Source organism: Nesoenas mayeri (assembly GCF_963082525.1).
Source record: "Nesoenas mayeri genome assembly, chromosome: 2".
Lineage (NCBI taxonomy): Eukaryota > Metazoa > Chordata > Aves > Columbiformes > Columbidae > Nesoenas > Nesoenas mayeri.
In genome coordinates, this window is record NC_137543.1 from 114,895,169 (window position 1) to 114,912,921 (window position 17,753).

General features: G+C 41.2%; 1 protein-coding gene across 1 annotated transcript in view; it reads right to left on the bottom strand.

Moving 5' to 3' along the window:
* Positions 1-17,753, bottom strand: part of NPSR1 (neuropeptide S receptor 1) — a gene marked incomplete at its 3' end in the record, with an annotated part of 60,275 nt that overhangs the window by 11,194 nt on the left and 31,328 nt on the right. The window contains exons 3-5 of the mRNA XM_080340509.1: positions 7,955-8,058; positions 7,524-7,617; positions 2,715-2,916 (exon numbers count right to left, since the gene is read on the bottom strand). Coding sequence (XP_080196635.1) covers positions 2,715-2,916; positions 7,524-7,617; positions 7,955-8,058 — 400 coding nt within the window. The remainder of the gene's footprint in view (positions 1-2,714; positions 2,917-7,523; positions 7,618-7,954; positions 8,059-17,753) is intronic.

Here is a 17,753-nt window from a genome sequence, read left to right on the forward strand (position 1 = left end):
CGGCACATTAGGTGGATTAGCTTCAAACTCCTGGACTGCCAAGAAATTTTAAAGAAATAGAAGTCACTCCTCGAGGCTACGTTGACAGATGTTTTACAGATGCATCAGCTGGGAAGTTTCAACCTTCAGTTGTACACTTGAAACTTGAAAAACGTTCTAAAAAAAAAATAGCCAGTTCTTTCTAAACTGCTCGGCATTTGTTCATAACGTCTCTGCTGACCTTGCTCTGATGGTAATCCTCTTTTTATGTGGTTTCAGACAATCTTCTCTATTCTGAGGAAAACAGTTTCACTGACAACTAGAAATAAACGGGCACAAAAAAAATCCTTCCTGGATCATTTCCCTTCCCTCCTCCCAGTGCCTGGTATCACTTAGGATCTGTCAAGAATTTGATTCAGCTGACAAGGACATGGGAGCATTTGTGTTAGTGCACACTGAAACCAGGAACGTGTTTGGGCAGGCAATGGGCACCGCTCTACCCGTGGCTCCAAGGCCAGTGTTTCAAGTTCCTGTCCTGCCGTAAACTTCTTGTGTGAAAGTCACTTAAGGTTAAAGCCACAAAAAAATGTAGGATGCTTAATTCATGTCTCAGCTGTCAGGGCAATCTCATGAAATGCCAGTTTCACTGCCTTTCCCTTTCCCTCGTGTCTCCATCACCTTCTTGCTTCTGGGGATTTACTGTAAAGCCAGTCTCAGAGCTGATCTGGTTTGAATATCTTCCTTTGGCAGGGAGCAGGGGAGCATAATGCCAGCAGCTTTGAAAAACTTCGTGCTATGTACCTTGCCTTTTCCTGCTGAACAAGTATATAGGCCACGTAGAAAGCAGTGTCAGATCTGTAACAGAAAGCCTGAGAATCTGTAAGTTTGAGCATGAAGATGTTTCACACACCTGTGGAATGATTGCTAAGTGGACAGGCTATGGCCCTTTTTCCTAAAACACTTAAGATGTTGGCTAGAATTTCCTGATTACTAGCTACTTGAGAAAATTCATAACAAAACTTCTCTCATAGTAACATCCAGCTTCAAAGTTTTCTAGTGTCGTTTCTTTTGCACAGTTAAATTACCTTTTGTTTCTTCTGTGTGTGTTTATTCTTCTTTGCTGCTAGTGCTGGGCTGCAGATCCAGCCACATCTTTATTCGCTTATTCCCAAGAATTTTTTTCTGGCTTATTTAAAACTAGGCTGGTTTTAAGATACAGGAAAACATACAAAGAGAAATAATTCTCTCCATGAAGGCAGAGCAATTGGACAACCTGGAGTAGTTTTTCTCTATTGCTATCATGTCATTTCTTTAAGGAGAACATTTCACAATTTTGTTTGTTATATCTGTGCAATCTGGTACAAAAATAGAAGGTTTAGCAAATTGATGCATTATGAGTAAAGCATAAAAGCTTTCCCTTCTCTTCAGGGAGGAACACTGGTCAATGTTGAATTCATATAAAAAAGTCAGCTAGATGAGTTCAAGCACCATGGTTTCTTTGCACCTGTGCTTTTGGTTCTATCAGAGATAAACTTGTTTCCATTGGAAGCTGCAGAACTTAATCTCTTTTATTAAACAGTAAAAAAGTTCATTGCAGAACTCAGCTGGAAAGGAACTAAAGCCATGACATGGCCTTTATCATTTAGCTTATGTAGCCAATCCTATCATCATCTAGAAAAGATCAGCCTTCTCAACCAGCTCTCACCTGGGCTACTAAGGAGCAGGAAGCTAACGGAGACTTATGGCTCATCACCTGCTGGATGGGCCAAGAGAGATGTCCAAGGGACATGAAAACATAACTCCTCTCTCACAGCTTAAATAGCATGTCATCCAATTATTGAGAAAAAATTGAGTCCCAGCAAGTCTTCTTTGCAAATAAGAAGAGATGGACATCAATAAATCCTATTGTAACTGTGCTACTGAAAGAGAATAATAGGGAAAGAAAGGAAAATAATACATTTGAGCTCGGAGAACAAGTTACCGACACCAGCAGCCTTTCAAGGCAGTTAAGAAGCCTCACACCTCTTCCGTATCAGTTTTTGTCTGCTCCTTTGCTTTGTTAGCTTCTGACAGCTAGATATTTTTTATTTAACAGTGGCTAATGGCTGCACCCCAGAGAAGGCAATAAAATTAGTCTGGGATATTGGTTGACCTCAGTTTAAAAGCAGATGCAGCTGAAGATCATCTTTGTGATTCCAGACAAATCAGTCTCAAATATTTGCAGGTCAGGTTTCCCACAAAATGGGAAGAATTTTATCTGTTCATATTTCAGGAGTGGTTGGCAGCTTCAAACACTTGGAGATTTCTTTCCAATTCTGGTGAAGAAACAGTCTTCTAGTACTATGAAGCCTGAGAGCACTTTAAGTTAATTTCAGTTTAATTACCATTAAGAGTGCTTTCCTCTTCTTTTATCAAAACTATGTTTTTTCTTAATAGTTAGACATCCTTACTGGATTTATAAGGATACATTTCAAGCCTGAATCTGTGGAGATAAGTGGGTACACTTAGAGATCCAGTCCTTTTTTTTCAGAAAAATAATGTTCCTAGCTATTAATACTGCATGGAGAACATCCAGGGCAAGTACAGCGACCCGTGCATTATGCGATAGAAACTGAAGCATCAATAAGGCAGGTGTGGAAATGAAATTGTAATGAATGAGTAGAAATTAAAACATTAAGCTGATTGCACACTTGACAGCTTTCACCACATGCTTGCTGGCTACGGTTAAGGCTTACCTGATAATGATCAGAGGAATGAAGTACACCAGGAAAGCCACCACTGTCATGTAGGGTATCCAGTAGGAGTCATCAGGCCATAGAGCCCAGCACTGCACTTCCCCGTTGGAGAGCTGCCGTTTCCCAAAAATAATCAGAGTCGGTATGGAAAACAGGAAAGAGAGGCTCCAGGCCACTCCAATAAGAACTTTCGCCTGTCTTTCTGTGCAACAGAGTCAAACAGAGGGTGTTAATGGGGGTGCTGGTGCGACTGGCCACCTGTAGCAGTACTGACAGAAAGGCAGGGAGGAGGAGGAAATTGGGTGAAGAAAGGGAATTTTGGTGTGCATCTGCTTCATGCTGAAAAGACTGCAGGGGAGACGGTTTAATCTCTTTCTCTTGATAAAAACTCATGTTGTTATGGGCTTCTGTTTTAAATGTTCTATTTAAAGATGCTAAGGGTCCAATGAATCTGAAACGCCATGAGAAAGGCACTTGTCAGGGTCAGCAAGTCAGAAACATGAGATGTGAAAGGTTTCTCTGTGCCACCAAGAAAATATCTTGAACAAATGCAAAGGACCACAGGCTTACCCTGCTGCATACTCTTATCCTCACACAGCAAAGTGCCTGTCAGCAGGAAGACACAGAGACAGAAAAGGAGCCTTTGTTCTTTGGCAGACTGTGACCAGAAAGGGTTAATTAAAGCATAAACTAGGTTGGAGTGTACTGGATGTACTGGAGGGGGGAAATGTCCTCCTTGTGATGGTAATTAAACAACTTTATGCATCTTGTGGTGAGAAAGCTTGCAAAACACATCCTATCAGGAAAGAGAAAGTGCCTCTGTTCAGGATCGGAATGGAATTGCACAGGTGTCTCCCTTTAACTCCAGCCACAACTCAACTGCCCCAATGAAATGTGATCCTGGAGAGCTCGGGCATCTCCTGCAGTTCCCTGTAGTGTTACAGTGTTCAGCCCTATTTTATCTCTCACAACAAACATCGACTAGAAGATCCTGCTGGATCTCGTGGTGAATATCAGGAACTGAAGAATCCTGAAACACTTGTCAGGTTTAGGCTACTGATTCCCCTTGACTTCTGGCCTCCTCTGCTGCCAAGTGGGGAAATCTAGTAGGAAACCAAATGATGTCTGATGGGGCACATGGAATTTTGTAAAAATCAATGGGTTGGAGCAAACAGTCCCAAGGCATTCATTTTCACAACTCTGCATCTTCTGACTAAAATCTCTGTATCTCTAGCTGAGAAGTTTGGGGAAAAAAGGCTGATCTGTGAAGTACCAGTGATTCTCAGCAGCAGTTATTCCTCCTGAGTCAGATTGTGAGAGGAACAGATGGGGGCAGATTTTTTGATCTGTGAAGCTTTGGTGTTGAAATATTTTATTGTCCTACAAAATACCCAAGGTTGTGTGTAAAACAGAAAATCACTTTAAATTATGCATATCAAGAAGAATGTCTTTCTTCCTTGAAGCTCTAAGAGCAATATGAAAGCGTGTGGGAGAAACATTCAAAAAGCAATTTTATGCTTTATAAAACATCAGTTGCAAATATTCACTTATCCTGCTCATTTTTAAATGCTACCCACGTTCAACAAAATACAGTCTTGCTAATCTAGGGCTTAAGGGAACTGTGATGACATTGACGTGAGAGAGTTAGATTAAGTCTATAAATATTGCACAGGCAGGAGAGAACCATAAAGTTTCCCAAAGCATAACAGAATAAACTTAGCAAAAGGGATATTAAAAGTAAGTCTCATAAAATATTTCCTGACAGAAAGGGCTTTTAGATTGTGAGCTCTCTACTTAAACAACATACATGCAAGCCTCAGTCGAGCCCATATGTCTGTTTCTAAGGGAAAAAGATCATACTTGGATAATGTACTTTATGTTTTGTACTGTGTAGCAACACCCTTGATTTGAAGAGAAGTAGGAAATTTGGGTTGGGCAAGAGTGTTATTTTATCTTTGTTTTTTATAAAACAGTAGCTGCAATATTCGTTTATTTTTGTTTTTAAATGTCCCGCGTGTTTGCTATAATATGGTCTTGCTAGCTAAAAGAGTTTTACGGGGCACTGATAGTATCTAGGTAAGTAGACTTTTGTTTTATCAGAATAATATTAATTGTCTGCCTCATAAGCAGGTTTTTTAATGTTGTTTGTTTGTTTGTAAATACTCTAATATGCTCTAAATGCCAGCAAATCATATAGCTAGAACTGTACCAATTGTCTCAGTATTTTCCTTTAAAAACAATATTGCTCTTTAAACTGAGAGTTTTTCACACTGAGATGATCAAGACTAACACCCAGGGTTGGTGCGGGAGTCTCAGTCGTGAGCTCTGGCACTGAATCACCTAAAAGACGTTTTCATGTCACCGTCCCCTTCACTTGGATTCTGCCATCTGTGCACTGTGGCAGCAGTTTTGTGCACATCTGCCTCCTCCCAGCAACATGTGGCAGGGAGGCACCTCTTGGGAGGAGCTTTGCTCTTCGCTACTGAGAATGGCAATGCTGTGCAATCCTTTTATAAAGCCATTGCCACTTTAAAATTGGATTTTAAATCTGGAGAGAGAGAGAGACCTGTTCCAGAGTCACATTGATCTGATGTACCTTAGTGTCATTTCCAGGCCACAGCCTTGCAAGGGGCAGTTTACACCTATTTGGGATTTGTCTTTTACTGAAGCAGTTCTATTGTTGCTAGTTCTCTAGTTTGTATACTGCTTGCATATACCTTTTCAATATCGTGAAAAATTTATAAAATATCTTCTGCTATAACTTCTCGGTTTCTTTTCAATCTTTATTTTACGATTTATTCTTAAGTGGCCCCTTTAGTTATTGCATTAAGTGCCTCATACAGTAGACATGTTAGGATTAGAATGTAGAATTCTTCGACATCCTGCACTTTCTGTGGTAATTTATGTATTTGCAAAGTATGTACATAATATTTAACTGTTGGCATTTGTTTTCTTGCAATATGCAGTTCATTACAAATGCTTTTTAACCGGACTTGAAGCAATTTTAAAAAGAAAAAAAAATATTTTTTGACATTTTCAAAGCAAAATGTTTAATTTTTTTTTTTTCTAAAATGATATTTCAAGGCTACTTGGAAACATAACTTTGAAAATTGGTAAGGAGAAACAACACTTTTGTTTCTTGATTGAAGGATTCTAAAAAGAAATTGCCACAAGGTTGACGCAGAACTTTTTCTTAGGTTTCTCTGTGTCATCACCAATGACAAAGTTTTGTAAATCCTGTCTGCAGAATAGCTAAGAGGGCATTTCAAAAGCTCCTGACACAACATCTCCCCTAAGCATAGCTGGGTGCAAAGGGTGAATATTTATGTGTATTCCAGGAAGTTGCTATGGTAAATATACCTCTCTAGATAGTTCTTTTGAATTGACAGCTGCTGATTTTTTTTTTTTTGCCTCTGAACGTGGTCTTTGCTTGTCCATCAGTGTGCAGCCAGCCCTTGCCAGAGACAGGTGAGCTTTGCCAGCATTATCTCTACTCATGGCCTGTTTCCCTCCCAGAGCTGCACCCAGCTGATGGCTCTGCTGCCCCTCAGCTGGGTGCAATGTCTGCTTTTCTCCAGAAAAGAAAAAACTTAGTTGTTTAAGTATATGAAATGGCACTGAGTTTTTTAAAAAGGGCTTTTATAAAGATTTAAGGTGGTTTGGTAGGGTTTTTTTTTCAACTTCAAAGTGGTTTGCAAAAATTAGCCACCAAATGCTTTGCAAACCCAGGTGGTAATTTAACAAGTTCTGCTTTTCCTGAACCACATAGGAAGATGAATTGTTAGGGACCCTGTCTCACAGCTCGCTCCCCTCAGCTGTCAGTCAGTGCTTCAGGTGGTTTATGAGCCCTCCCCAGCCTGGCATAATGTTGGCTGCAGGAGTGTGCCAAGCCTCCCAAAGCCCACAGAGAAAACCTTGATATCAATCTCCCCACCCTGAAAAAGTTGGTCTGCATGCTGGGAAGTATCAGGCTAAATTTCACACAAGTGTTTGAAATTTTCAGATCTTAACATCTGCCAAAGCTGCACCACTGCCTGGGCTGTGATTGATTCATAGGTTTTTAAGGCCAGAAGGGACCATTAATCCGATCCCCTGAATAGAGCAGACTCTCAAAAGCCATCATTATGCCAAAACAAGAAAGATATTTGTGTCTGATTAAAGCACATCTTCCAGACCTCATGGTTCTTGTAACTGTTCTCCTTTCTCCCCACCTGCTATTTCTGTTTATTCACTCAGTGTAACATACTTAATGTCCCACTTTAGGCTCCGTAGGAAAGAAATCATGTTCTTTAAATTGTACTGCTAAGCAGCCAGGATCTATTTGAGTGCTGTAAAAATAACAAATAGAAGAAATTTTAAGAAACAATAGATACCCAAACTTACATGCTATAGCTTTTGAAGTTCTCTTACCAAACTATCCTATGAACTGCACTCTATCCAAATTATTTTTTAGTGTGAACAAACAGACAATACAGCTGTTGTGGCTCCTAGAATCAATACAGTTGTATGAGGGATAGTTTTTGCCCATAATAACCTTCTCAAAATGCTGGAAGATAATGAAAACCTCTATACTTTAAAAAATGTCATTTCATTCTTTGCTAACACAACGCTTATAAAAACTGCTGAGGGCTAAGTGCAGCTTAATAAATCTTGAAACCACAGAATCTTTGCCATTTGGAAAACTGTAATGGAATCCAAATGTTGCTGCAGCAGGAATGAATAATTCATGGCAACAAGGTTAAGAATTTTGAAACTAAAAAACTATGCAATAATAACCGTAGCAATAGCAAGGTACAGAAATTCTCCTACCTCCTTGCAAGAACTTCATTGGGTAAACTATGGCATGATACCGGTCTATACTTAGTGACACAAGGACATAAGTTGAGGCATATAGAAGGACCACCTGTGGCAGAAAGTATATGGCAGCAACTGAGACACATTTATTGTAGAAAATAATGTCATTGAGAAGACTGAACTATTTGAAAAAATTTACTGAAAAAAAGAAAAAACAACTTGTGTTTTCACCCAGACCTTTTTCCTTTATCTCATCCACAAAATTTGAAATAAAACTATTTAATATGCTTTAATCAAAAGTGTTTCAGCTTTAAGTGAACACTTTTTGCATTTATCACTTCCGATTCTATGAAAATGTCTATACAGCATTTTTGTCACGGTTTATTACTGTGAACACACAAAGTCATGCGAGCTTGGGCATAGAGGGAAGCACAAGGTTTCTATACCTGGAAATAGCGAACAACTCTGCAAACGATATCAGGAGCCATGAAATCCCCAGTGTAGCGCCAAATTATGTCCGTCATTATGTTTATGAGTCCCGTGAATGAATCTGCAAAGGAAATTAACTGAAGAAACATTAAAAGAAGCAAACACACGACTGCAGGTGAGCCACAAAGGCAGGTATGACATTTGGGATGTACCAGCTCCCCCATTCTCGAGGGCAGCCGCGTCGTGACTTGTCAGTCAAGCGTGGATAAAATATAACATTGAAGAAGCTGTAGGTTAGTGCCTAAGTGTGTTGGCTTGATTCCAGCCTCTAACTATTTAATGTTCTTTTTTTGTCTTTTATTTCACTGTAAAAAGACATACGTCTCCTGTGAAAGCACCTGGGGTGAAATCCAAATGCTGCTGAAGTTAGTGGAAATTTTGTCAGGATTTTATTTGCAAACTTAATGAGTAACCCTGCCCTGTCAGCTTAAAGTTAACCTACTTATGCCTGTACTTCTCCTGTAGTCTGCATTCACCAAACTAAATATACCTCAGGCCATCTTTTTTTTAAGAAAATCTGAGGAGATAGTCCAGCCTTTATTCTGCTTCTTATTGAACAAATGAGAGCTCATAGTGATGCAAGTTTTACAAAGGAACTGCAAGAGCTGACATTGTTATTGTACACATGGGCAATATTAAGTTTTGTCTTTAAAACCAAGATAATAAAAAAGTTCTCTCCCTGTGGGACAGGATAAATGTTTTAAGTGCTGTCCATCAAAGAAAACGTGCGTCAATCCAGTGTTCTGCTGCTTCAAGTAACACAGCGTGTTGTTCCTCTTGCACAGATTACCACAAAGGGAGAGGGCAGGTTGGGAAAACATTTTGTGCAATTTGTCAGGACAAAAACAAGTAATACAAAGAAATAGCTTCAATCCATATTTAAAGAACTTAGAATGGTGAGGTAAAACGTTTTGTTTTGATACCACCATTTTATACATTCAAAAGTCACTGCTAAAATTTATTGTGACAAAGATATTCTTTTTTTTTAGCAATAAACAGTTTGTACCAGTATTTCCAAACAACCATATATGGGCTTGGCAAAATGAGTTTCTTCTAAACCCTTTGAAATTACAGAAATTCCAGATACCCCTAGCTGGAAATTGAAATCTCAGCTTAATGCTTTAGAAGAAGCAACTTGGTTTGCTTCACTGGAAAACTAGGAAAATCTTTTCTGTATCAGTAATCCTTTATTTCCTCTTTTTCTTCAAGGCTCAGTTCAAAATGAAATTAGGACAGAAATATCATTGTCATTGCACGTAACTACATTGCCTCCCTCTTCATGACTTTATCATTCAATTAATTCTGGTTTGTTCTTTCCTCTCCTGGTATTTCCCAGCCTCATTTTCTCTCTTTTCTCTCTTCCCCTCCCTCCAGAGGGAGGCTGGATCAGAGGTGACATCCAGAAGGCCCCTCCAACCAGCACTTCTGCCTTGTCTGCTCTCACACCCGCACAAAACAACATAAAATAATGGTTTGAAACCTGATGTTAAATGTTGTTCATTGATTAGAGTGATAGGGACAAGGGATGACTGTTCTTTTGATTACTATACTGGCTTTAAGACTTTATGGAAAAGATTGCAGCTGTATATAATTAAGTTGGTCTTTGAAGAAACCAGAGAGTTTGAGTGTTGCAAAAAGTGAAACACATCCTTCAGCAATGGCTCGAACACAGTTCTTCCCCTTTCCTTACTCCTGAATTATTGATTCATATTGTCTCTCCAGTAATGAAATATTAATTAGTTCAGAGTAATACACATCAATAGAACTTCACCTCGGGGTATTCTTCAGCTTTTGTTGGTTTGAGAATCCACCAAGCAGGTGCTAAACCAGGATCCAGCCTCCCTGCAAAGGAGGAAGGTGCAGGGGCTGCCCTCCCTCCTACATATCTAAGGTTGCCCAGAGAGGTGGTAGGTGGCCCATCTCTGAAGACATTCAAGGCCAGGCTGGACAGGGCTCTGAGCAACCTGATCTAGTTGAAGATGTTCCTGCTCATTGCGGGAGGATTGGACTAGATGAACTTTGAAGGTCACTTCCAAACCAAACTATTCTATGAATCTTAGTGCTTTCTAGAGAAAAGGGAAGAAGAAGGGAACACACCTCAGTTGTCTCCTCATTTTTCTTTTCTCAACACCATTTTGCCATCTGTTTCCAATGCATTAGGAGATTGCTTTGGAGGTGCATCCTGCAGGTGAGAGATGGGCCAGTATCCTGGTGGTCTCTAGTACGCCGAGTGCAGAGCTGCCTACAGGGTGTAAGCAATTTGGGCAGGCCCAGAAACACACTTCTAGAGTAACCCACACCAGCTTTTTAGTTTGCATCTGGAGTACATTTTTTTAACCTGTCGATGGCCCCCACTTTGCTGGCTCATGTGATGGAGAAGCCACAGGGGAAATGAGCCTTTGCTTCAGTTGGTGCTTGACCCAAAGGTGCCCTCCAGGGGTGCCCCTCATGCACCCCACGACATTCAGCTTCCAGCCAGTGCTCAGGCGGAGGGACCATGGCAGGGTTTTCTTGGCTGACGCAGATCCCATCCCTGCCAAATGCACAGTGTGGATATCAGCTCTGTCTTCATCATGCTACAAGTCTGTTCCTGCTGCACAGTGTTACCTACCAAGATAGAATCATAGAATCATATAGGTATAGACTAAAGTACTTCAGGAGCTTTAAAGACAACTGGGAACTGTCTTTTCCCTGAAAGCTTTTGGGTGAGGTTTTCAGGTGACTGCGGAGGCTTTTAAGCAAGGTTTAACCTTAACAGCTGCTTTGTGCTGGCAGCCACAGCTTCTCTCCCCCAGTGCTACATTTTAGGAGCTCTTTGTGCCAAGTTTCTGCATCCCTGCAGAGGGTCCAGCACATGCTGCTCCAAGCACGTGCCCCCGTGCACAACACAGATGTGTGCCCAAGCAGATGCTATCAGCTATGTGTGCGCACCAAGTTAGCCAGATTTCTCAGTAGCCTTTAATTCTTGAAACATTCTACCACACAATGTCCTCATGCCCTCTGCAGGTTTCAGAAATCAAACCTACCAAGTATCAGACCAGCTTTTCTCACTCCTTTTCTCTTCTACTGCCTGCTCCAAGGGGCGCTGCTTATCCTGTCTCTTCAAAGGACCAGATTCTCTCAGTCTGACCCAAGTGCACACATTTAAAGGATTTGTCACACAGACACAGATCACCTTACACAGGCCTGCCAAGTAGATAACATGCTTCATGCAGGTGATCAAACAGCACACAGGAAAAATGCAACAAACCTACATATTATGACAAAGAATTTGTGTTACTGCTCCCTACCGCATACACTCTAACGCATGGTTTCTGTGTATTATTTTCTGTTACATGTATATCATTCCCTCTCTAGTCACCTAACTGGTTACCCCTGTGTTAAGCATACATGCAGCATCATATCCACTTCTTGCCCTGAATGTCCCAGCTGGCCATTTCTTGCTTTGTGTCCTCCCCTCTCCAGTGTCAGAAGTACCTGGTGCAAAATATTATTAGTGATTTAGAAAATGAATGTGCTGCTCATTATTCTGTTATCTTACTGCTCATCACAGCTGCAATAATTAAACTTCATGTTTTTAATACCTTCACAACCTTGCTTTAGCCTACACGCCCCCTTTCACACAAATCCCCAGTGTGTCAGTGCCGTAAATCTGATACACAGATCCCAAATTACCAGCAGAGCTTTAGTCACTGGTAGATGAATCCTCCTCACCCACGTATCATCTCAGGTGCAATTACAGCCACTATCACAGTGTCTTGAAATTCTCATTCGTCATGTAATTTGAATTTCTGTAGCACAGGTTAGTGTTTAGAAGTCAGATGATTTCAGCAACACGGTCTCAGAAGATCACACATTCCCTGGCTGCTTTTGGCAAGCCTACACTTCGATGTGTGTCACTGTATGACATCACTGACGTCCTAAGTGATAAATGTCAAGAATAGGAAACCAATATAGCCATTTTATCACTCTAAACCCTTGATGTACTCGTTACTGCTGGTATCCTCACTGTTCCTTACCAAGCTGGTGGCTTGCACATTAGATACATTTGTTCTTTCACTGATGAATGTTCCTGGGCCAAATGGCACCAAGCGTGTTCCTGAAAACAGTGCTAATCAGCTCTCACTTGCAACTGTGTGCAAGCTTGCCTTTGCCACTACTTTCTTAATATTACTCATTTTTGTTTTTACCAAGAAGTGGTGAGTGTACTGTGGTTCTGTGTCTGCATTGCTAGGCAACTGTGTGGTTATAGGCTTATTTAATTCCTCAGAAAAATAGGCAGAAAATCAGTTAATGGCATATATTCTCTTTTGATAGAAAATAAAAATACCAGGAAGTGATAGTTTGTGACATTTAACATAAGCCAAATGCATATTCACTAAATGATGCAGACAAAACTACTACTTCTTGAAGAGAAGACAACAGCACTACTGAGATGGCGATGTTGCAGCTTGCTCTGGAAGGGAGGTGGAGTTTCTATAAATGAATTTAAAATAAAAATTCCATGAGACTTCAATGAAAAGAAAAAGTAGAGCGAGGTAGGGAGGAAAGAAGGCTTTGCCTAGGGTGCTGAGGGAAGGAAAACATTGGGGTTTGCGTGACTTGGACCATGAAGCAGGCAGTTCTACAACCCTTCAGCTGCCTGTTGCCACCATGGCTGCAGCCAGTTCTCAAAGGCAGAACTAACACCTGCCTTTAGAAACCTGTCAGCATTTCAAAATGCAGCATTTTTAAACAGTGTTTATCAAAAAGACCAAGACAATGGCTGAGAAGGAGAAGCATCCTATTCCTAGAGGAAACTGAAACATGCTGAATATAGTGCTACGGCACCTGTGGCTGGGAAATACAGCAGGTTTGGAAACAACCTGTGAAAATCCTGGGCCCTAAAGGTCAGTTTTACCCCAATCTCCATCATGCTCAGCAAAATCCTTTTGGATTTTTTACGGGCATGACTGAATGCAGACATTGCCTGTATGCACTTGAGCACAGGAATCGGTCAGTTCAGGAGAGGATTGCAGCAGCTTTGGGTGGTGGGCGCTGCCTTGTATGACTGACAAGCACAAAAACATGAAGAAGAAAACACTGCCCTTAAAGGGACAAATCTGAGCATGGGCTCACTGTTGCTGTGAGAAACATTTTCATGGCAAAATACCTTCCACAGAGATGTAGGCCCATTATGGAAGACAAATGGAGGTAATTAGTGATCTGGCATGGGAATAGAGAGAGGTTACAACTGTCTCAGTTAATGTGTTCATAGAAATTCACTGACTTGATGGCATTGCCAAAGGGATGTACCTTGTTCAGACTTTAGGATATTTCTTTTGTTACAACTAAGGAGGTTAAGGCAAAAATCTGTGCATAGTCCACAAGATAATATCTCTATTATTTGATTATTAGTACTGACACCACTCTTCCCTTAAGACATTTACCCTAGAGATGCTGAAAGTGTTTTGTGTCAGTAGTGGGGAGCAGAATGCTGGTAAGCTGCAATGGGTTAAAAAGCTCCACATGTCATCTCATCACATCTCAGCTGCAGTTTAATATTATTTTCCCCTGCTGAGAACAGTCTTATTAAGTTGGATGTAGTGAGCCATGACTTTTTGGTGAAGCTGTGCCTCTTCCTGAAATTGCATCCCTCTTTCCATGTCACTTGCAGAATGATTCCATTTTAATGAGGGGTGTTTTGTTCTGCTTTGTTGATGGCACCAAGCTGCACAAGGCACCCCATCAGCAGCAACATTTTGTAAGGCAAGACAGAGGGTGTGAGTTCCTCCTCAGGGCTGAGCATTTCACGTGGCTCATTTTTTTTGGACCTCACGATGTTCATTCCCATCAACAAGCACATCCTCTGGCAGCATCAGAAGCAGCAGTTTACTAACAACACCTGCCTGCAAAGGAGTGATACACACTTAAAAACAAAAATGGCATCACTGCTCCATTACAGCAATAAGGTTCTGTTCTTGATTTCTGAAGTGATGAGGCAGCCATCACTGGTCTGCCATTGCTGTTCTGTATCAGTCTCAAGGTGCTGTCAACTAATAAGAGTCAGTGCCATGAGCTTGCCTTGCAAATTAGTAAAACCTAGCTGGTTTTGTTACAGACCTGAGGGTACAAGCAATTTGAATTTAAGTTTATTTAGGGCTCCTGAAGTGGCAGGTTGGCTCGAGGACAGGCACAGGGGAGAGAGAGCAGGAGAAACTGCCCTGCCTCCCACAGACACCCCTGCAGCTCATTTCATTACATCCTTACTCTCATTCTTCCCTTAGTTTGTGTTTTTTACTGAGAACACCGCATGTGGCTTTGCAAGTATACACTGCACTGAAATAATTTTGTGACTGTGTTAGCTAGAAAATGTACCTGGCCCTCTTCTTTCATTCAGCAGCTGATGATATAATAGGTACCTGCTCTGGGCACCTATAAGACAAGATACCCACAAGATACTTAGAAGATGCCTTTAAAAATGATTACATTTTAGTTCTTAAAACACTGAGCCCCCAGGAGCCCAGTGCAGTGCCTGTCCATGCAGCTGTGGTGCCACCAGGGGCTGCACATGGGGCACAGATGGGTGCTAAGGGCCCAGGGGTGAGACCCACCCTCACACTTTCACCCTTTGATAGCCAGTTTGTCTTCTTTGCAACCCCTTCCCGTGCGTTTGTCTGAGTTTGTGGTTGTTTCCACCATTGCAGAGCATCTGGGCATGTTGTTGGAAACAAGGCCTAGTGGGGGGATGGCTGGCACCCCCAGGAGCTGCTGTGAACCCACCCACGCTGAATTTAACTCTTTTAAAAGTGCCGATGTGGAGCAGATGTGGTTGTGCTTAGACGGTGCCAGGTGCCAGCTCTCTTCCAGAGAATCCATGGAAAAGTGGGCAGAAGTGTGAGCCGAAATTCAGGGTGCGCTAAGCTTTTCTGGGGAACCAGCAAGAACACCCACAGACACTTTGTTCTGCTGCCGTGCTTGTGCTGGAGCACACGTGAGGCAGCAATTTGCCACAGGTACCAACGATGTGTACTATGCCACTCCTGTGTGTTTTCTCCTTCAGGCCTGGCAGCCTGGAGCAGAACACAAAATGTAATGGATGAAACAAAACCCACTTGAACATGTTGAAGAGGAAACCTGTTCAGTTCCCTGTTAAAGCTATGCAGATTTTTTTTGCACTGCCAGAAGTAATGATGCTTTTTTTCTCTTTCTAGCTCATAGGAAGTGACAGGAAAATTTATTGCACTGGGTGAGCATTTTATTTATTTATTGCATTTCTTACATTTTTGCTCTAAGGTCCCCACACCCTGAGATGAGGCAGGCCGTGTTAGGCTAGATGTTGTAAAGGGTGGATGTATTTAGGGTCCAGCCTCGCTTCAGAGCTCATCCAGGTTAAAAGATTAAATGCTGAGAAAAGCACGTAATGTGCAATGTTAACCTCTTCAGATACAGTGTTTACAAAAGATCTGGAGAGCAGGTCCCTAGGAATTAAAATTCAACATGCCCTACTACTATTAAGGGCATTAAGGTTGGCTTTGTTTTGTTTGTTTGTTTTTCAATTTGCCTTTATTAATAAATCTCTTCCTATCATTTCTTCCCACCCCACTCTTGTCATAGAAATACAGCTGGAGTGTCACAGGGGGCTGGAGTGAACTGGCAGTGCTGCAGGAGGGAGCACAGCACCCACCAAAACAGGACAGGACAACTGGAACACCAGTGGCACATCAAATATGAGAAAGAATGAGCAAGGACGAGGACTTGGCTTATAATACCAGGTCATCCACATCAGCAATAGCTTCAGTCATTCAGAAAAACTGGTTCCTCCCGCAAAGGTGAAGAACTGATTGGAGAATTGTTTTCTTGTAAAATCATGATGTATCGTGAAGCTGTCAGGAAAGTAAAGGCAGATGATTTCCATTCAAATGCCCCCTTCTTCAGACCTCTGCCAATGCCTTGGTTTGAGATTGGCAGTTTCTCTTCGGAGTGTGTGGGGGCAGGTGAAGCTGATGATAATTCTGAATGTTAGAACAAAATGCCCATCTTGTGTTATTTACACATGGATGAGAGCATGATCTACTATATCAAACATTATTTTGTTGTATGCAGTTGCTCAGTGGGAAGTTCTGCATGAAGAGAGAAATTTTTTGAACGGATAATATAGAATCAGCTGAATAGAGTTTCACACTGGGGTTTGAAGAGTGGACAAAGAGTTTTAACACCTATTTGCACAACAAGCAATGGCAAACCTGCAAAAAAACGTAATTAAGATTCCTGCTGTATTGAGTCCTGTGGCTGTAGGGTTTGAAATAAGAATCAAGCTTCTTTAGGTATACAAACATATGGCTTACAAATACCTGAATATCTAAGTCAAAGTTAAGCCAACAAGTGTTTGATCACTATTGTTAAATTGTTGTGAAAAGATATTTCAAATGCAACTTATTAATTTAACTCCCCTTCTCTCCTTCAGGCAGAGCAGAAGAGGTAGAAAGAACAAAAGCAGTGTGTGGGGGCAAACCCTGAATAGGGGAGGCTGGCCTCAGTGTAAATGCAGAAGAATCAGCTTGTCTTATCTACACACTGGAAAATAAGTACATGCCTTCTTAAAGGACACACAAATCACACCATTTCTAACTCATTGCCTCTTCATTTATTTCAAGTGATGCCTGTACCTCTAACATTTTCAAGAAGAAATATATCTTCTAAGGTATCAAGTACCAAATAAGTCCATTTTAATTCTGTCCTTCCACATCTTTTACAGAGTTTCTTTTGTTATTTCCTCTCAATCCCCTTATTCATCCTTTTTGGGAACTCTTTATCTCAAGTATTTTAAGGACTGCGTGCTCGTATCTTGGGCACAAGAGCAGCTCTACAGCTTTTCTCATGTAAAAAATATGGCCTATTCTGGGAATATTTTCTGTTGACATAATACAGGCATCCTGGTCACTATAGTGACCAAACACCTGCACTTCTTACAATCCTGTCTAAGTAGGCTCAGATATAGTTGATATACATACTTAAATCTAGGTAGGAATGGTAAGAATAAAGCCTTCTTTCCTCTCCTCATGGCAAATGGTGAATCAGATTCCCATGGTCCTCAAGCAATGAGACTGCATGCTGCAGCTCAATTTTTGTCCAACCTTAGGCTTGCAATTACAGAACAGTAGAACAATTTTTGGACCTGCTTTGTCTCCCCTGGTGTTTGCTGGTAGCACGAACAAAAGCATACTGGTAAGATCCTTTGGGGAATTGCCTTGTAAAATCATCATGTGGAAAAGGTAGCTCATGCAAATGTATATTGAGCTGCTTTCTGTTAAATATACTGCAATGCCAGAATAGGCTGAATATTTCATAACATATGGTCCAGATCTCAATCTATAAATGGGCTGAACTTGGCCAAAATGGACTTCTAAGCATTTGGTATTGATAGAATAACTAAGTCTCTGTAGTACTCTATGAGATATCTTTGACCTGAATTCCATAAATTCTGTTAAACCTTTGTAAGCATGTGGTAACCAGCTAAAACAGGGGTATCAAAATCATTTTCACCAGGGGCCACATCAGTCTGGCGGTTGCCTTCAGAGGGATGAATGTAATTTTAGGACTGTATAAATGTAACTACTCCTACACCCCTGAGCTAGACAATGTAGTTTAAGGAAGTGACTTTTGGCAGAAAACCTGCAAAGTAGATGAATGCAGGTTGTACAGTTCGACAGATGAGGAAGTATGGCATGAAAATGCTGGGTGTTTTGTCCCATAGTCTTTTGGAAAGACGGGAAA